The 20,707-nt window shown below is 45.6% G+C and overlaps 1 protein-coding gene across 4 annotated transcripts in view; it reads left to right on the top strand.

The window, feature by feature from the left end:
• LOC102943232 (polypeptide N-acetylgalactosaminyltransferase 6) overlaps positions 1-16,817 on the top strand; it is a 42,845-nt gene extending 26,028 nt beyond the window's left edge. For all 4 annotated transcript variants that reach the window (XM_037883935.2, XM_043533084.1, XM_043533086.1 and 1 more), the window contains exons 5-11: positions 327-561; positions 6,617-6,734; positions 7,301-7,501; positions 8,614-8,745; positions 11,711-11,812; positions 14,246-14,398; positions 15,094-16,817. In XM_037883935.2, coding sequence (XP_037739863.1) covers positions 327-561; positions 6,617-6,734; positions 7,301-7,501; positions 8,614-8,745; positions 11,711-11,812; positions 14,246-14,398; positions 15,094-15,216 — 1,064 coding nt within the window. In that variant the 3' untranslated portion in view covers positions 15,217-16,817. The remainder of the gene's footprint in view (positions 1-326; positions 562-6,616; positions 6,735-7,300; positions 7,502-8,613; positions 8,746-11,710; positions 11,813-14,245; positions 14,399-15,093) is intronic.
• The last annotated feature ends 3,890 nt before the right edge of the window (positions 16,818-20,707 follow it).

Below are 20,707 nucleotides of genomic sequence, written 5' to 3'. Positions count from 1 at the left end.
AAAATACAGTGTGTTCTGGCTGTTTTCTGCCCCCTTCTTAAGAGGCTTGAGAATCTTATTTCTCTCCAACCAGGGTGAGACAGGTCTCACCAGAAGATTTCATTCATCATTTGTATTACATTGGTGTCTAGATGCCCCACCAGAAATGGGGGGCCATTGTGTCGAGAGCTAGGTAAACACCGTAGGCCATTCCTATTAAGCGCATGCTTCATTCTTTCGTTGAATCTGGGACCATAGGGGGAGACGTGGCCTGCCTTAAGAGCTTGCAATCTAACCAGTAGTGATGAAATCCCACCTTTATGGTCCTCTTCCTCGCTGCTTCTTAGGCGAGTGTTTCCATGGCTGGCTGGAGCCTCTCTTATCCCGGATTGCAGAGGAACCCACGGCCGTGGTGAGTCCAGACATCACCACCATTGACCTGAATACCTTTGAGTTTTCCAAACCAATCCAATATGGGAAGCAACACAGTCGGGGAAATTTTGACTGGAGTTTGACCTTTGGGTGGGAGGCCATTCCTCCTAAGGAGAAGCAGAGAAGAAAAGATGAGACTTCCCCTATCAAGTAAGTGCAAAATGAATATGCCTGTGGTATATTGCTGTCTTCTGAGACCACTGCTTATCGTGCTGGCCAATATTGTCTCACTGGTTCTATATGCTCCCCCGTCTGTCAGCAGCCATCTGTTGTCTCTTGTCTTAGACTGTAAACTCCTCCGGGCAGGGACTTTTGTTCTGTGTTTATACAGCGCCTGACACAACGAGGCCCTGTCCGTGACTGGAGCTTCTGGGTGTTATGCTAACACACTATTTGTCTTTGTGGGTACGTGATACAGTACCGCACGCAATAGCTAGGGTGACCAGATAGCAACCGTAAAAAAACCGGGACTGGGTGGAGGGTAAGAGGCGCCTATATAAGAAAAAATCCCCCAAAACAGGACTGTCCCTTTAAAAACAGGACACCTGGTCACCTTAGCAATAGGCAGTCATGGAAAAGAGTGTTTGGTCCTACTTGTCAGTCTAAGGGTGTAGTTAACAAATACTAGAATAATTCTATGCGAGGAGCAGTTTTGTTTTTTCTTCAGGCTGCAAGGTTTTCTTCTTAGGGCTGGTCTAAGCACAGATATATCCGTCCAGTCAGGAATGTGATTTTTGATTTATCACTTAGAGTTATGCTTAGGCTTGGAAGGGTTAGTTTTTTGTCGGCAAATGTCAGTAAATGTCAATTTCACCATACATACGGAAAAAATATTTCCCTCAATAAAAACTGAAATTTACAGAAATAAAAAAACAAAGTGCTGCTTGAACTTAGACACTCAATATCCTTAAATCAAACTTTAGTATTTTTGACGTGTGGTGGTGACAATTGTGTGTGTTACTGTTATAAAGCTTTAACTTTCTGAATCTCGGCATCTACTGTCATTAAATAATTGTGTGACACGCACCCCCATGGTCCCGCTCCCCGGAATTTTGCAGAACTGTGAAAATTTAAATTGATAAAAATCGGAGGGGATGCGTAGCAATAAACATCTATATTATCCATAGAATTTTTTTTTTTAAATCTAATAACTAGGTTTGGCAGACTACAGGTACAACCCCTAATGGATACAGTAATGTTGACACAAAGGTGCTTAAATACCAGTATAGATTATTCCCTTTCCCCTGTAGGAATAAGCTATACACTGGTATAAAGGTGCTTATATATCAGTAACAGCATCCACACTCGAGCGGTTATATCGCTTGGTCCAGTGATGACGGCGGTAGCCTGAGAGATGCGTGACCTAGTTTCAATTCCCTGCTCCTCCAAAGGTTTCCTGCGTGACCTTGGGCAAGTCACTTAGCCTCTCTGTGTCTCAGTTCTCCATCTGTGCAATAGGGATAATGGTATTGCCCTACCTCACAGGAGTGTTGTGAGAATCAGTATATTAAAGTTTGTGAAGCGCGTTGAGATCTACTGGTGAAAAGAGCTAGGTGGTATTATGCTGGGATAGTGAAAGTGGTGCAACTTTCTAGTGCAGACAAGCCCTCGGGTCTGTCTGAGGTTCATTCAGTGGTGTGGCCTGTTTTGTTAGGAGAGGGCAAATATTGTCCTGGATATTGGCAGGTATTGGAGTGGACCAAACTCTTTTTGACAGATAACGTGTGGTGGTGGCTTTTTGCGGGGCTTTGGGGGTTTGTTTTTTCTCTCTCGGTTTTTTGTCAGCCTTTTTCTGAATTTGGAAAATCTTTGTTTTTTAAAAAAAAAAATACCCATTAAAATTTATTCACGATTTTTAAAATATTTGTGGGGTTATTTTCATTTTTTGATTTCTCCTTTCTTTTTTCCAGTGAATTTTTAAAATCAGGTGCCCCCCCTGCGCGCAAAAAAAAAAAGGCAGGGAAGGAGAAAACAACCAATTAAAAATTACGGGAGGGTTGCACCCTGCAAAATGAAATTTTAATTAAGAAGCTTTTTTTACCAAATTGTTTGGTTTTTTTGATCTTTTTTTACCCAACTAGCTCTAGATGGAATTTGTCCTTTTTTCTTGGGGAGAAAAGAGGCAAAGACAAACACCGTCTACCATCCAACATGTATCTCTGTGGGGAGGGGTAGCCCCTCGACCCCACCCTTCCTAACACGCCCTACAGCCAAGCTCTCATAGAAGGCTGCTGAGTTTTGGCATGTCATGTTTCGAATGTGTCAGATGCTGAATGCCTAGCTCAAGGTACCTCAGGGCTGACTTTGAGAGGTGCCAGCAAAGCTAGCCAGCAGTTTTTCAATGAAACACTTTTCTGTCTGAGAAATCTGATCTGTCAAAACCAAAACTTCTAATGGAAACACGGTAGTTTTGATGAAACATTAGCCAGGAAGGTATCTAATATCCAATATGGAATTTTTTTGAGGGGTTGGGGGGGCTCCTACCCCAGAACAGCCAATAGCCTGATTCAGAGCAGTGACTTAAACCTGGATCTCCCACATCCCAGGTGAGTGACCTAACCACAGAGCTGTTAGCTCATGTTTTTTGATGGAAAATTTCAAAGAGCTTCATCGTTCCAATGCAAAACTAAAGCACGTTTCAGAACCTCAGATTTTCACAAAACAGAATTCTTGTCTTCTAGCTCAGATCTAATGCTGAGATGCTTTGGACTGGCTTGGCCCTGCAGGGCCTTGAATTATCTGAAAATCAGGCCTGAAAACAAACCTCCAAAGCCAGTGGCAGCCCCTGGCAGCTTGGCTTTTTGTTCATATACCGTGTACAGCCTCTAACAGAGTGTCAGGATGTCCCCTTAGGGTGCTTGGCTGTTAGGACTTGAATAGCTTCCCCTTCCCAGCGTAATGCAGCTACATCAGACACTGGTGTGTGTTCTGTTTGGGTTAGCTGAAAGGAGTGGGGTGGCTGGTTAGGAGGATATCTCTAGTTGGGTTTGAATGAGAGAGAGCCATTATGAACTTAATTTCTACAAATGAAAGTGTCACCCACACACCTCCTGGGTGGGGTGTTCTGTCCCATCGGTGGGGAGGGGGAGAGGAAAAGTTTGCTCCTGCTCTACACCCTTAGCTAAGAGCCAGTTGGCTTTTAGCTCATGTGGTAGAGGCTTGTGCATTAAGCTCTGGAGGTCCCGGATTTGATCCTGCCCACCAAAGACCAGGGTCTGTCAGCGTTTTACAAAAGGAGCTCTTAATCACCTCAGGCTCCAGACAGACCTTGCTTTCTGGCAAAGTCTCTCATTAAGAGTGTAATTGCTGTGTCTTTTTCATCTTTCCACTTACCTCAAAAAACCCTGTCATCTGAACGCACTGTCGGTACCTGAGTTGGGAAAAGGGGGCGATCTGCCCGTTCAGTCTTATGAAAAGGCCCTTTTCCTGTTTGAACAGAGGGAGCATTAAAGATTAGTAGGAATTGCTGTCCCGCACAAAACAGGAGAACCTGCTTATTGTGATACGGAGACTAGACTTACAACTTATTGTTTTATTTCTTTGCCAGTGAGATGGTATTGGTCAATTTCCAATTAATTCTAGTAGGCTGGAGGCAGCATGGTCTAGTGGCTAGAGCACAGGTCTAGGAGACTTGGGTTCAAATCCTTGCTCTGCCACTGACTACCTGTGCGATCTTGGACAAACCACTTAGGCCTTGTTTACACTAGAAAAGATTTGCCTGTAAAAGATCTAGCAGAGAAGTAGCTTATACCGGCAGAAGAGGTATTTTACCAGTATAGTTGCTGTCATTCGGGGAGGAGATTTAACTATACCGCAAAAGATCTCCTTTGGTCAGCGTAGCCTGCGTCTAGACTAGGACGGTTTGCAGCATAACTATACAAGCAAAAACGACGAGGAGTCCTTGTGGCACCTTAGAGACTAACAAATTTATTTGGGCAGAAGCTTTCAGGAGCTAGAACTCACTTCATCAGATGCATGGAATGGAAAATTCACTCCTTGCACCTGATGAAGTGCGTTCTAGCCCATAAAAGCTTCTGCCCAAATACATTTTAGTCTCTAAGGTGCCACAAGGACTCCTTGTTGTTTTTGCTGATACAGACTAACACAGCTACCACTCTAAAACCTATACCAGCAAACCTTTTCTAATATAAACTAGTATCAGTTCTACACCTTAAACTTATGCTGGCATAGCTGTTTCAGTCTGGGACGTGAGGAAGTGTGATTTGTGACTGATGTACTGGTAAAATCACAGTGTTGCTGATATAACTCATTTTGTTCAGAAGGGTTGGAATAGTCTATCTTGCCCAAAGCACAGTTTTGCCAGCATGAGGTCCGTCCACGGTGCTAGCATAGTATACCGGCAAACCTTTTCTCATGTAGACCTGTCCCCTGCCTCCGTTCCCCATTTGTAAAAGGGAGGGGAACAGCACTGAAGTGCTGCAAGGATAAATACAATAAAGATACAACAGTGACAGGGGCCAGATAAGTTCCTGAGATGGGGTTTTTTCTTTGTTTTTGGTAACTTACCTTTGACGTTTTAAAGTGCATTGCTCCTGAAGCTCCGTAGAAAAGTCTTTTGTCTCCTTCAAACCCAGCCAGCCTGCTGCCCAGTTGGCACAAGCAACTGTAGACGATAGTCACCTGTCTCTGCCCCTTCAGAAACAGAATAACCTTGAATTCCCAAGTGAAGACATTCAATGCCTGCTCTTGGCCCTTTCCGCGATAGCGAGACAAAGCCTGGCCTCTGGCCTGGAGTACGGCTCCGCTTTGTGGAAAGGTCAGACGGGAGAAGTTTCTTTCTCAATAAAGGTCCCTTTTTTTCCTGTGGACTGGTAACTTGGCTTCCAGCTGCCTCTAATCTCCGCCGGCTCCTCTCGGCGAGAACACAGCAGTTCAGTAAGTTTTATAAAAGCCAGTTTCGGTTCCACCCCACCCCCCATGTAAAGTTGAGATGTAACAGATTATAAAGGGAGACAGAAGGAGACGCTTAGTCCTGAGTACCTGGATTTCCTTTCTGCTCTGACATTCAGTAATGATACTCAAGGCTGCTTCTCTTCCTCCTGAATCAGATCAGCCCCTGGGTCCTGCATCCACTCGGTGTCGCAGCTACTAGATGCTCCCTTGACTTCTCTCTGTCTTAGGTACTTACATGACCCTCGTTACCGGACGATCTGAGGGCCTCACAGTCCCATGTATTTTTCCCTCCCAACACACCTGTGAGGCAGGGTAGCACCATTATCCTCATTTGTGGATGGGGAACTGAGGCGCAAAGATCAAGTGACTTGCCTAAGGTCAGATAGGGAGACAGTGGCAGGGTGGGGAATTGAACCCAGGTCTTCAGAGTCTCCAGGTGAGCGTGCTATCCACTGGATCCTCCTCCTTGTCTGGACGATAATCCCTTATCTGAAGTATTTAGCAAGAGGCTTCTGACGTCTGTTCTAAGGGTTTCTTTGTTATCCTAATATCTTGAGCAGGCCAGTCACAAGCGTAGAGACATTTTTCCTGATCGTAGGAGGACACCGCAATACCAGGGCTCAGAGTTGTGAATGTGAAGATTATTTAACATCTCAGTGTAGCTATCCCCATCTGCAAACTGGGGATATTTGCATCATCGTGGCAAATCCCAGAGGGTCCCTGGAATGGGGTTGGGGGCCAGGAGGTCATGGCCCCATCACTTTTTACCAGCTGTAAGGGCGAGTGACTGGGGGGTGGAGCCTTGTGGGGCAGGGGCAGCACAGGGGCGGGACCACGTTTCAGGCACCAGTGGGGGGTCCCCCACACTTTTAGGGACCTTCAGTCACCCCTGGCCTCCCTACAGATTTGAGTGCCACCTGTATCGATCTCTAGCCAGATCCCTAAGACAGTCTGGCTGTGTGTTCAGTTTGTCCATCCTGGTGACCTTATTGCCCTACTGAAGCTTTTGGGATGCTGGCTGTATAGCAGCCTTCCTTGGTAAACGTGTTCCTTGGTCTTCTGTCCTAATATGTCCATACCAAGAAAGGTGCCCGTGCCAATACCAAACCAATGCTGATGGAGGTAGTTGCTGGGTTCAGCTTTGAATATCCTCATTTCTGATCTTGTCCTGCCACTTCCTATGGATATTTGTCTTGCAGCAGGATGAATGGTGGGGTTTGCCCAGATTGCTAAATTAACGTTTGTGATGCACCAAGTATGGTCTCTTGACTCTGCTTCTGACTCCCCTCAGGTCTCCCACGTTTGCTGGCGGCCTCTTTGCGATCTCCAAGTCCTATTTTGAACACATTGGTTCCTACGATGACCAGATGGAGATCTGGGGCGGGGAGAATGTGGAAATGTCCTTTAGGGTAAGAGCCAAGTGAAGCAGCGTGGGGGGGGACAGTTAACTTCTAGCAGGATTAAAACTAGGGGGCCCACACACTTTGTTGCTTCTGTAGGCCCATCGTATTGCAAGAGTTATACCAAGAGTTCCCCCACAAACACATATGGTCCCTGTGTGTTTCCTATTTTTCCCCTCTTCTGATTTTCTGAAATTCCCCCCCGCCCCCCCCCCAATCAATAGGATTGTGCCCACTGATGCCTAAAACATTCCCTGAAATTCTGGCATTGATCAGATGTAGCATTCAAAAGTTATCACGTTACGGAGAAATGCCAGTGAGTTGAGTATAAGGCCTCATAACCTTGGCCAACAAAATCCCTTAACTGTGGGCTTTGGACTACTGCAATACAAATAATGAAGCTCAAAGTACATTATGCCAGATCTCAACCCAGTCCAGTTCTGAACTTCAAACTATGGAAGAAAACACTTTGGACATAGGAAACATTCTTTTTCCCCTTTGATTGACATGTCTGGGTTTGTCTGACTAAAGCTCCCTTTGAAATCCACTGGATGGGCTGCTTCCCCCTTGTGTAGGTTTGGCAATGTGGTGGTCAGCTGGAGATCATCCCTTGCTCGGTGGTTGGGCACGTGTTCCGCTCCAAAAGTCCACACACCTTCCCAAAGGGAACTCAGGTCATCTCCAGGAACCAAGTGCGCCTGGCAGAGGTCTGGATGGATGACTATAAGGAAATCTTCTACAGAAGAAACCAGCAGGCCTCGAAGATGGCCAGAGAGGTACCGACCCCAGTTCCATAAAGCATCTCACAAGTAATCAAAGCATCTTTGATGTGTTTCTGTATGCAGGGAAACTAGTTGGTTGATTCCTCTTGGCAGTGCCGGGCTTCTTGTAGTGTCATGCTTAAGGCGCTGGTCCTATGAAGAGAAGCACATGGATGGACCCATCTGCCTGTGCAGAACTCCATAGAAGTCAACTAGACTCTGTGCAGAGTCAGTGGCCAACCCATGTGGGATCTGGATCAGTAGCAGAGCTAGGCTGTAGAGCTGGGGGGGCGATGGGTTATTGGTAGTACAACCTTCAGCTATAGCTATTGGCTTAAAAAGGTGCCACAAGTACACGTAAAGGCCACCGGAGGGCGCGCGCGCACACACGCCCCTCCCTATTAGCTCTGCCACTGTTCAGAACCCAAAGTGAGGATGGCTCCCAAATGCCTTGTGCTCTCTGAGATGAGCCTTCCGATTAGAACCAGTCGGAGAATATTTCAACATAAAGTTTTTCGTCAAAAAATGCTGATTAATTGAAATTTGTTTGCAAAACAGGGTAGCTTTGGACAAACCTCCTGACTCCCCAAAAAAACCCACCATGGAAAAGCTTCAGAACTATCCATGTTTCATTTTGCCATTTTTCTGAACAAAAAAAAATCAGGTTTTCTGGGTCAAAACATCATTAGTTTAAATTTCTAATTAGATTTTAAAAACAGAGCTTAAAAAAAAAAAACCCAGAAAGTTCAGCTTGGGTTAATCGAATGGTTTTCTTTTAAAGTGGAAATCTCAAAAATGTTTGACTTTGTCCTGATTCGGGATGGGGGGGGGAGAAATTTCAAACTCTCAAAGATTCGCTGGAGGGAAAAACAGGTTTTCTCTCTCTCTCTCCCTCCCTCCCTCCCTCCCTCCTTCCAGTGACAAGCATCCTGGGAAACATCCTCCTACCTGTGATAAGAAGGGAAGGTGTGTCGTAACTTAATCCCATAAGGTTCTAAGGTGAATTACAAATGGAAACTGCCTCTCTGTGATGCTTTAAGGCAAACCTATTAAAGGGAACACCGGGTTCTGGATTCTGTTGCTGCCCTGTTGAGGCTAGTTTAATTTTTCTTGCATGATTTTGATAGAAAACGTACGGCGACATTACAGAACGGCTCAAACTGAAGGAGCAACTGCACTGTAAAAACTTCACCTGGTATCTACAAACTATCTACCCAGAGATCTTCATCCCAGACTTGACTCCAACTTTCTATGGAGCAGTAAGTACAGGAGTGCGTCTGTGTTGTCCTGTTTCCTTTTGGTTAACCCCACCCACCCCCGCAATTCCCTCCTTCTCTAGAAACAAACGGAGACGGTAGCAGCGGTTCGTATGGTATAGAGGCTCCAATGAAGATCAGGTTGCCATTGCACTGAGCAGACTCCCGACGTGACGGTCCCTGCCCCAAACAGCTTACAGTCTAAATGTCCAAGACAAATCTTGGAGATGAGAAACGCAGACACCGAAAAGGGAAATGACTTTGCCCCAGACCTAGATGTTTTTCTAAAAGATCCGCTGTAGAAATTATTTTGGGGGAGTTCTGCGGTCTGTGCTATACAGAAGGTCCGATCACGCTGGGTCCCTTCTGAGTTTGGAACCTACAAATGAAGGCGTCCCAGCAGGAGCCAGGAATGCCTTTCGTATGCTTATCGGCACTTCTGCAGCAACATCGCTGCTAATTATAGTCACGGCTGGCTCGGTGAGCATGTGTACACGAGCAGGGGAATTGCACCCCTACCTCATAGGATAGACATAGCCTTAAACAGTGCCCAGGCACTTGGAATCCTCCCTGTTTATTCATGAGCACCTCTGTCAGACTTGGGAAACTTCTGTTCAGTCCCCTGCTCTTTCTCCTCCCCGCCCCCACCTGCCCCCATCCCATTCCCCTTTGTCTCAGGGCTCGTCTACACTAGCTGGTTGTGAGATAGAGAACCCATTTTCCCTTTATTTACACACAGAACCTCCCCTCTTCTCTCCTCCCCCCCCCCCCCCCCCCCGTGGAAAAAGCATTTGGGTTTTTTTTTTAAAGTGGGCTTTTATTCCTACTGAAACAATCTTACACCAGGACTAAAAGCTTCATAGAAAATGTTAAAATGGAAAGGAGCGAATTTTTTTCTAAGACTTCTCCCCTTATCTTCCTCCCCAGCTAGCTACGTGATTGGCAGCTTATGCTCAAGAATGGAACAGTGGAGGTTAAGCGGTGGGGTGGGGGGGCTGTCAGCGCTGAGGAAGGCTGGTCTGTGATTTAGCAGGTTTTGCTCTTTCACCCAGGCCAGCCGGGAAGGGGAGTGCAGCAAAGATGACTCACTGCCTGAGGGCTGGGCACACCTCATATTGCTGAAGAACTGTACTGCTGGCCAAGTAATAGGCTTCTAAGTGGCCAATCAAGTTCTTGGCTGAAGGGATACTGGTATCCGTGCAGGGTTCTGAGAGTTGGGGAGTTTAAAGTGGGGCTGAAACATAGTGATGCCAGCAATGGACAAAGGAGTTTGACTCCCACCTTCCCAGTGAGTCAGGAAAAATAGCATCTCTTAGGTATTTATCTGGCTTGTGTTACCATAATATCTGAGTGCCTCACAATCTTAAATATCAGAGGGGTTGCCGCGTTAGTCTGGATCTGTAAAAGCTGCAGAGAGTCCTGGGTCACCTTATGGACTAACAGATGTACTGGAGCATAAGCGTTCATGGGTGAATACTCACTTCTTCAAATGCATGTCGTGGAAATTTCCAGAGGCGGGTATAAATATGCAAGCAAACTTAAATATATAACTCCCATGCACCCCTTGAGACACAGCAGTGCTGTCAGCCCCAAACAGAAAAATCAGTTCTGTGCAGAGCACTGTTTATCTCTTATGGCCACTAAAGATTGTTGTTGTTGGCTTCTCCGGCGATTCAAGGTCAGGTGCCTCAAGGAAAATACACACTTTGGGTTTGTCCTGGGAAGTCAGATCACGCAGCTGAGCTCATTCCAATTCACAGAAATGGAGTCAAATGCCAACTGCAGAAAGGATGTTGCTTTGCATAGTAAAAACTTTCAGCTCCAAGTCTCTGATCCAGCTATCTAGTGATACGTAGGCAGCAGAAGAGTGACCAGATATAAGCCGATCGTGCATAGGATCCTAATCCTGGTTGAACCCTCCTGCGCACCCCGCCCTTGCTTGCATTCCAGAAGGTGCAGCCAGAAGTCAGCATGGCAGATTTATTAATTTGCAGGGCTGCTCCCTGAAGTTGTTGTATCGAAGGCAGTTTTACAGCTATCTGTCCATAGCCGATTACTTGACGCCTGCTCTGGGTAGTTTTCAGTTTGTGGAGTTCTCATCATTATTTCCCCAGAATGCTTTGTCTTCCCATCTCCAAAAAATAATCATCCCTGGAAAGTTAGTGCCTTACGAAAGGTCCCAGCCTCTTAAGACTTAGAGCTCCAAGGCAGAGATTGAGGCAATTTGGATGTCCAATACTCATTAATTTTAATGTGAATTGGTTGCTACAATCATAGACTTTAAGGCCAGAAGGGACCATCTTGGTCATCTAGTCTGACCTCCTGCACATCACAGCCACAGAACCTCCTCTACCTCATCCCCTAACCTCTGGCTGAGTTACTGAAGTCCTCGAATTATGATTGAAAGACTTCAATTACAGAGAATCCACCATGTGCTCTTGTTCAAACCAACAAGTGTCCCATGCCCCACACTGCAAATGAAAGGAGGGGAAAAACCCTCAAGGTCTTTGCCAATCTGACCTGGGGGGAAATTCCTTCCAGACCCCAAACAGTGATCAGACCCTGTGCATGTTGGAGAAACCCACCAGCTGGACACCTGAGGTAAGAATTCACTATAGAAACTCAGAGCCTTCTCTGTCTAGTGTTCCATCTGCAGTGGCTTTGAAAATTTCAGCTCAAATATACTGAGTATTAAATGAAACGCTGCTGAAAGAATAGAAATAGGTAGGATCCCAACCCCCAAACCACAGCAAAGCCCTGATTTAAAAAAAAAAAAAAAACTGGCCAAGGATCCCGACAGGATGTAATAGGATTTGCTGGGCTGTGTTTTCAGCTGAAAAGTGGATCCTGAATCCCTGGCCAAGCGCACAGGGTTGGGTCGGGTCTGTGTCTGTCTGAGCACCCAAACGCAGCAAAGTCCCCTCCAACCTGAGCTGCTTGCTTGCTTTGTTTTGTTCTTTGCTTTCAGATTAAAAATGAAGGGTCAAAGAATTGCCTGGATGTTGGCGAGAACAATCACGGAGGGAAGCCGCTGATCATGTACCCTTGCCATGGGATGGGAGGCAATCAGGTATGCAATCTGTGCGAGTGTGTCCCACCTGCTTTCACCCTATCCCACCCCCACTGAAATAGGAAAGCCCAGAGCTGGGAGAAGGAAGAAAACCCAGCCTTTGCATATTCACAGTTAAGATTTGAATCATGCACGGAACATGGGCAATTCTCCCTCCTTCATACCTCTTCTTATTTAAACAAGTTATTTTATTTCAGTAAGGACAATAACCTCCATTCAAGTCCTGAGCCTGAATGGTCTCCGCCCCAAACAGCTGAAGTCCATGGCGCTCCAGCGACACACTGTGCCTCTCTGCCTTTCATCTGAGGATTTCTAAACACTTTACAGTGTGAATTAAAGCCCCCTTTCAGAACCGTCTCAATTTTCTGTTTGTTTCCGGGCTGAACCAAACCACTGAAGAAAAAAAAAAATTGTTTTGGATCAAACAAACCAATTCATTCAAACCGAAACAAAATGTTATGTTTGACTTTTAGCAGTTTTTAATGTAAAATTCTATCCCAAAAGCATGTTAGAAGTGTTGAAACAAACGTTAAGATTTTTTTCCTGATTCTCTGTTTTGTTTTTTTACCGAAAGAATTTGGTGAATTCGTGAAATATTTTGGTCTGTCTGAATCTTCATTGTTGGCAGTAAAAATGTCATCGAAAAAATTCACCTTAGCTCTACTCCCTTTTTCCGTCATGAAGTAGGTTGTTATCCCTACCGATGGTAGAGGATGGGGAGCATAAGAATGGCCATACTGGGTCAGACCAAAGGTCTATTCAGCCCAGTATCCTGCCTACCGACAGTGGCCAATGCCAGGTGCCCCAGAGGGAGTGAACCTAACAGGTAATGATCTAGTGATCTCTCTGCTATCCATCTTCACCCTCTGACAAACAGAGGCTAGAGACACCATTCCTTACCCATCCTGGCTAATAGCCATTAATGGACTTAACCTCCATGAATTTATCCAGTTCTCTTTTAAACCCTGTTATAGTCCTAGCCTTCACAACCTCCTCAGGCAAGGAGTTCCACAGGTTGAGTATGGGCTGGGTGAAGACAAACTTCCTTTTATTTGTTTTAAACCTGCTACCCATTAATTTCATTTGGTGGCCCCTAGTTCTTATATTGTGGGAACAACTAAATAACTTTTCCTTATTCACTTTCTCCACACCACTCATGAGTTTATATACTTCTATCATATCCCCGCTTAGTCTCCTCTTGTCCAAGCTGAAAAGTCCTAGCCTCTGTAATCTCTCCTCATAAGGGACCTGTTCCAAACCCCTAATCATTTTAGTTGCCCTTTTCTGAACCTTTTCTAATGCCAGTATATCTTTTTTGAGATGAGAGGACCACATCTGTACGCAGTATTCAAGATGTGGGCGTACCATGGATTTATATATGGGCAGTAAGATATTCTCCATCTTATTCTCTATCCCTTTTTTCATGATTCCTAACATCCCGATTGCTTTTTTGACTGCTGCTGCACACTGCGTGGATGTCTTCAGAGAATTATCCACGATGACTCCAAGATCTTTCTTCTGATTAGTTGTAGCTAAATTAGCCCCCATCATATTGTATGTATAGTTGGGGTTATTTTTTCCAATGTGCATTACTTTACATTTATCCGCAAATTAAATTTCATTTGCCATTTTGTTGCCCAGTCACTAAGTTTTGTGAGATCTTTTTGAAGTTCTTCAGTCTGCTTTGGTCTTAACTATCTTGATGGTAGAGGATGGGGAAGGAGTGAGACAGGGAAAATAATTCTGGCCCAGTTCACGCAGCCCAGCAGTGGCTGATCTAAGCTCAGGAGACCTGACTTCTAGTCTACTGCTCCAACCACTAAATCTGTCACCCCACTCTGCCAGCTCCATTGGGTGCCTGACTGTTTTGCTTTCGAATATGCTCCACTAAATTGCACTTTTTTTTTTTGGTGTCCCCTGGCAGCGCAACTTGGTGTGGTACTCTGTCCCTCTCTGGTGGTGACTAGACTGCCCAGAAATCAATGAGCCTGCTACAGCTTTGTCTAACAGCTGGATCTTTCGGGTTGAGTGGTAGAGGCTCTTGCATTAAGATTCAGAGGTCTCCGTTTCAGTGCCGACTGCTGAAGACTGTGACAGGGCCGTTGGCATTACATCACAATTGGAGATGGGATTCACTCCACTGGTGGTGTGAGCGGGCTGCCCCTTGTCCATCCGGTATCCACGCTGCTCACTGCGCAACTTATTGGGGGATTAGATATCTCAAGGGCAGGGGGTGGCTCCTTCAGACTTGTGGGGACCCACTGGCATTGGTGTGCGCTTGATTATCAACTGGCATAAGAGCGAATTCTCCTAGCACCTTGAGTTAATTTTGGTGCTGCCTTCATTAGTGAAGAAGGCAGGCTGTTTCCGTGTAGCATGGGTGACCGTTGGATAGCAGCAGCCTAATCTCCCCTGTCTGGTCTTGGTTCTCAGTATTTTGAATACACGTCCCAGAAGGACCTGCGGCACAATATCGGCAAGCAGCTCTGCCTCCGATCCGGCTTTGGGCCGGTGGAGCTGGGAGACTGTCACTTCACAGGAAAGAACTCGCGTGTTCCAGGAAATGAAGAATGGGAACTGACCCACGTAAGTAAAGAACACGGGTTCAATGCACTCAGAAGCAGCAGTGTCTTTCCCTCTTCCTCACCTCTGATGAGAGTTTCTTAGGTGCCTTGCAGAAGCCTGTCTTGTGCTTTGCTGTCAAACTGGGAGGGTTCCTTCGGGAGGCAGTGGGACCTACTGGGGAGAGGATTGGACTGGGCCGCAGGAGTGGAGCCATGCAAGTAACCAACCTTATTTTGGATCTCTGGCAGTTCCAAAAAATCAAAAAATTTTGGTTTGGGTCAAACAGTGTTGTTGCAATTTTCAGTTTTTTAACAAAAAAAAAAAATTCCTTCAATTTTAATTTTTTTAAGTGAAAAGTCATTTTGGATTGGAAAATTTAAACATTTTGTTCTGAAAATGTCAAAACAAAACTTTTGAATTTTTCCAACTGAAATAATTGAGCCAAAACTGACACAAATATGTGAAGCGTTTCAGTCGATCCAAATCTGCATTTTTTTTTCCCCCACCGAAAAAAGTCTTGGCTGAAAAAATCGGGCCCAGATCTACTCTGGAGACCTGGTTTTTATTCCTCGGTTCGCTGGGTGACCTTGGGCAAGTCACGTCGCCTCCCTGTGCCTCAGTTTCCCCTTCTGTACAATGGGGATAACAATGGTCCTTTGTAAAGCACTTTGAGATCGGTGGATGATGTGAGCAAGGTATCTCTATTTGTTTTTTAGGATCGTCTGATTAAAAACATAGCCTCTAACATGTGTTTATCTGCAAGAGATGAGCATCCATCTATGACTTCCTGTAACCCCTCGGATTCTTATCAACAGTGGTTCTTTACCCAAGCAACATAGTGAAGACAAAACCAGTGTCAGCAAGAAATGTGCCAGCCCATCTCACTTTGAGACCTTGATTCCAAACTGCACTCAGGAAAACAGAAGCTAAGACTCTCTCCGTTTATTTAAAAGAAGATAACGTCTTAAATATGCTGCATTTCACAGTTGCCTTTAATTCTACTCTGTGCCTTTGGGATAAGACTGTGTAATACATGGAGATTGTTGTACCACTTTTTTTCTAAGAGACTAAGCAAACTTCTTGTTTGCAGCCTACGTGAGTGTCATATTGTAACATATCCAAAGATAAATAACATGGGACCAACTACATCAATAATTGCATGAATGGTCAATCCCACTTCCTAAGCCCCAGAAAATTGGACCACAGCTGGTCAGAATGCAAGGGATGAGACTGAATACAACTAAGAAGCGGTGCCAGCTGGCCTTTGAATATGTCTCATGCCAAAGATAGTACCCAGTGTCCTCTAGTTATCACATAGGCTTGCACGCAAAGGCAGATCAGGATGCTGCAAGAAGAAATTGCAGTGTCACGGTCAGGAGAGCATATCCATGCTCTCTAGCACAGGCTCTTGTTTAATGAGATTTTTAACCTTGAAGGAGGAGATAGATGTGTGCATTTAAAACATAACACCAAGGTGCATTGTTGTGTGAAATCCCAGCCTGTTGCACCAAATGAAACCTGTGCGTTACCTTGGGAGCTCTTGCCAGCACAAGGAGATAGTAGTACTAATTGTGTTGCAAATAAAAAGGACTTTCTGTGCAGTTAATCCCCAAAGGAGAGATGAATCATCATTTACTTGGCCCATGCAGGGAAGTGGCCTGGTGATGGTGCTGCTGAGCATAGACTCGCAGGGGAAAGCCTGATATGGTTGAGAGACGGGTACCATATGAGCCTGCGAGATCATGTTGGTGGCTGGAATGAAGGTTATGGAATAGCATGCAGGGTATGGGAGGAGGAGATCAGTGCATATGAAACACAGATCCTGAGATCCAGCAAGCTCATGGCTTTTGATTTCCTTGTGCAATGAAGCAATATTACCGTCTATAACTTACAGCGTGTGCCAGTCGGAGGAAATATGTAGTGCCACTTTTATCCTGGGCTGTCTGCTTCAATTTCCTGCTTGGGTTTTGGTCCTTTATAAAAATCTGCATCCAAGGAACACCTCCGATGACTCATCCCCACCCATAGACCGTTTAAATTAGGACGTGCACAAGCAGAGCAACTGGTTTTTACGGGATACACTGGTGCAAATCCCAGGACGCGCGCGCTCCAGAATCTGGGGCGGGGGGCAGAGGGGAGTTCTTTACTGGAGGGCGTAGTTTAAACTCTGATTCTATTCCCCCTGTTGGATCCCCCTGCCTCCCGAACTAAACCGTGCAGCTAGTTTCTCTAAAATTTTAGCATCTTGTGGAAAGATGGCCTAGTAGGAGATTGAATGTAAGCCCTTTCTTTGAGACTTGAATACTGTCGTTTACATTAGTTTCTAATCGATTCCATTTCCATTTTAATTGAAAAATCTTCCTGGAAATGGGGGAGGAGACCTACCTTTGGACATATGACCTGAACCAAAAATAAAGAGATGTTCTATTTTACAAAAGAATCCAGTCTAGATTTGGTTCCTTTGGAGCAGATGTTCCCAGCTTGCTGCAACAGGCCCTAGAGGCACAAACACTTCACCCAGCTGTTTCTGAGTTGGCACACCTTTCAGTTCAGTTATTAACCCCACGCATTATGGTTGTGCCGGCACTGCACACGGTACTAGACCGTCCCTGCCCCAGAAAACTCCATCGAAATAGAAAAGACGGACACAGGGAGGGGGGAGGAAGGGGATAGAACACACTAGCAGAGTGAATAATGCAGTGGTGGTAAATATCGTATTAGTTCCATAATTTATTTAATTTCTTTTAGGTTTGGGGTGGGGAAGGGTTAGATCTAAACGAGACTTTGTCGGCATGATACCCTAGACACATGTTGCTAAAATAGTGCCGGGGGTGGGGAAGCAAACTCCCAGGCCCTGCCGGTAATGTCCACCCAGGAGGACAGGGCTACAGGCTGCCTTCTGGGGTTTGAGCTCCTGTGTCCATTTCCTCAACGCCATCCCTTCCTGGATGCCAGGGGCAAGTCACAACGTCGCCCCATGGCGCAGCTTGTTTCTGGGCATGGCAGACTCTCAAAGCATTCGCTCTGGTGCGCTCAGATGCTTTGCAGGCGCTTGATTTGGACGGGCGGGGTCTGTTCGGGCACATTCAGGCTCCCTAGGCCCTTTGGAGCACCTTGATGAGTCGGGGGGATCTTTCCCAGTTGGGAAGGAAAACCTCCCAGCTCTAAAAGCTGATGCTAGAGCTGTCACTCTGGTATGGCCCCTTTAGGTGGCACTCTTACCCCATCAACCTCTTTAGCCCTCGGTCTCAGACAAACTACAGAGTCGTGACTGCCTCCAAAGGACTCGGGTGTCCTCTTTGCTGCTCGATAGGTTCACCGTCCCGCAAGGAAAACAGGATCAGACACGAGCCCCTAACCCTTCATGTTGGAGCAGGTTGGGGAAGGCCTCCCCTCCGTCCCTGATGGCTCCAGAACAGTCTCCTGGAAGCAGTCTTGCTTTGTAGTTCCTAGAGGCTGCTGAGAGTATTAAAGGGCCTGAGTTCAGCATGAAAATGCCAGCCAATTCACTGTGTCCTAGAAAAACAGCCTGGATTGCTGACTCGACCACGCCAGCTCAGCTGTCCTCTGTTGGAGCCTCTTTATACTGTGGATGTATTTTAGTGGGGCACCAGTGCCCTGTCAGTTTCCCTTTGTCCCAAGTGTCTTCGGTGGGTGTCGCAAGTCCCCACGTCCTTGTCCTGTTTGAGTGGCCAGCAGACTTAATTTGATGGATCTCTATCTTATGTACTTACATGGCACCCATTCCCATAGTCTCTGAGCACTTCAGAATTTGTAAATGTACTTACCTTCCCAATACCTGTGGAGCTGGGCAGTGCTCTTTTCCCCCATCGTACGGATGGGGAAGTTAGCTTTGTGGCTATTGCAGGCAACTGAGAGTCGAGAGAGTTAGGTTCTTGTCGGGACTCTGCCATTGATCAGCTTTGAGGCCTTGGTCAACTCGCTTTGCTGCACTGTGTGGTTTAGATTTCCCCTCTGGAGAACGGGTCTTACACAGAGTTTTAGAGCTCAGCTAATGTTGGTCGAAAGCTTTGATAGCCAGCGGTAGAAGATGCAAAGCATGATTATACCTGCCCTGAGCTATTTGATTTGGAGTTGGTGAGGGAGGCATCCTTGGATCGCATGAGTTTTGCACTGAAGCGGAGTCAGAGAAAAGTTGCACGGCTGAGACAATTTGCATAATCAGTGCACTATTTTCAGTTATTGCAGTCCTACCACATTCTGTTTCCCCTCCCAGGCGTACCCCAGGCATACACTGGTTTGGCTTATCCCATCTCATCCCTGTTCATAAAGTCCCTTCCTCTGATTAAAACTCCCCACCTACCAATGCAATCGAATGGTGCTGGAAATGCTACTCGATTGTTGTCACAAAGTTCACTATCAACCGTCTTGAGTTTGTCTTCTCAATTTCAGAGTCTGATGAATTACTCTGAAGACGGACAGATATTCACAGCCCATTTCGTCTGAATAATGCTGCCTACTGGGTGTGGTGTTTTTAAATCTCAATTTATTAGTTATTGCATAGAGAGTTTTCTGTTGCCTGATCTACTGAAGGTCTATTGATTAGATTACCGGTTTAGGTTCCCCAATTTGCATTCTGTAATTTGATATGTTCTTGTCCCAGGATCAGACCCAAGATTTATCCGAGTTACTGCTTTGGGAGCCCAGCAATGACACCATTCGCACGCGGCGGGAAAGACCACCTGCAATTGTAAAAGTTTTATTACTACCATGATTAGTCCAATAAGTAAAACCATCCAAACAAGTAAAGTGAGATAATAGAACACTGTAAGGGTGACCTGGACCATGACGTGTGTATATACTCACTCTGTCCTGGGGAGAGCTCTGAGGACTGAGACAGATCCTAGTCTGACCTGGGCGTGCCAATGAAGAACTCCAAGGGCTTTACCTAAGGCCAAATGTTGAATAAGCCCCATGTCCTTCATGCATATGTATGACTACCTCCTCCCTCTATAATATCTTAACTTCCATACCCTCATAATGTTGGGGTGTCCTCCTAGAGATTAGTCTATTAATTCGATGAAAGCCATTCACATAGACATCAATTGGATTAATATGGTTACCTGCGGTTAGGCATCTGCTGATATTCCCCTCCCAAAATACCCTGAACTGCTACAAACTGCCTTCTTGCAGTTACCTGTCAGCAGTTTTCAACACCTGTGATCATTACAAAACAGCAAACAAAGCCTGATGTCATCTTGTGCCTTAGCGTTACTATTCGGTCACTTACTTATGCTAACTTGTTAAGCAAGTACTCCTGTGCAGGCTGGCAGGCCTTGTACTTATGCTAACTGCTTAAGCTATTCTTACAGGTCTATAGGTTTCTTGCTTTTCTGCAGTCAGTTCCTTTCCCCTTTATCTTATCCTTACTTCCTGGCATGTTGTACTTCAACAAAGATAAAAAGCAGCAATCCAACAGGTGCTAAGGGTGTTGGGATTTTACCCAAGTGCCTGTTGCTATTTTTGGGTAGCCGCTGATTCGGAATGTCTGTATCTCAAACTAGTTTACACAGTGATCACTCTGTGGGATAATTTGTGCTGTGGGACCATGGAGCCTGTTCTTATTCCAGAACAAACATTGGTTACTTAAAAACACAGTTGAACGGCTCTCGTTAACGTCATGTCAAATGGGAGAAACCCAGATCCAACCTGAACTACGGTGTCGCTAGCATGCGCCTCCGTAGTAATGAAATGTGTTAGCACTGCTCACAAGAACCAGGACATTTGATAGGTAGGAGGAATTTGTTAGATTCCTCTTGTAGGTAGTAAATAAGCTTAGAGAAAATGGCGGGGGTCTCACATCTTGGACCTAAAGACACAAATGCCTATTCTAGATTTTTTTACTGAAAATATAAGTACAAAATCTAGAACTGTTTCAGTAACAAATCTCTACCATGGATGCAGTTATACCGGTATGAACTTGCCTTATATTGATCATAGCTTTTTCCCTTTGCTGTATGGGAATAAGTTATAAGTACAAGGCACCACTTAAACTGGTATAACTGTGTCCACACTGGTGGGTTGGTACTGCTTAACTATAGTTCATGCATTGTACAACTTGTGTGTAGGCAAAGCCTGCAAAGGCATATGTCCTATGGTGGTGGGCGTACAGTGGCAGTTGGCTGTAAGTAGCTATAACGCGGGACTGGGACTCGGGAGCCCTGGGTTGTGTTCCTGGTTCTGCCACTGGCCTGCTGGGTGACCTTGGGCAAGTTGCTCCACCTCTGTGCCTCCATTTCCCCATCTGTAATAACGATACTGACCACCTTGGTAAACACTTGGAGATCTACTGATGAGAAGAGCTAGGTA

The sequence above is a fragment of the Chelonia mydas genome, chromosome 20 (assembly GCF_015237465.2).
Source record: "Chelonia mydas isolate rCheMyd1 chromosome 20, rCheMyd1.pri.v2, whole genome shotgun sequence".
Lineage (NCBI taxonomy): Eukaryota > Metazoa > Chordata > Testudines > Cheloniidae > Chelonia > Chelonia mydas.
The sequence above is the reverse complement of the archived record's forward strand: the minus strand, read 5'-3'. Positions and strand labels throughout refer to the sequence as shown.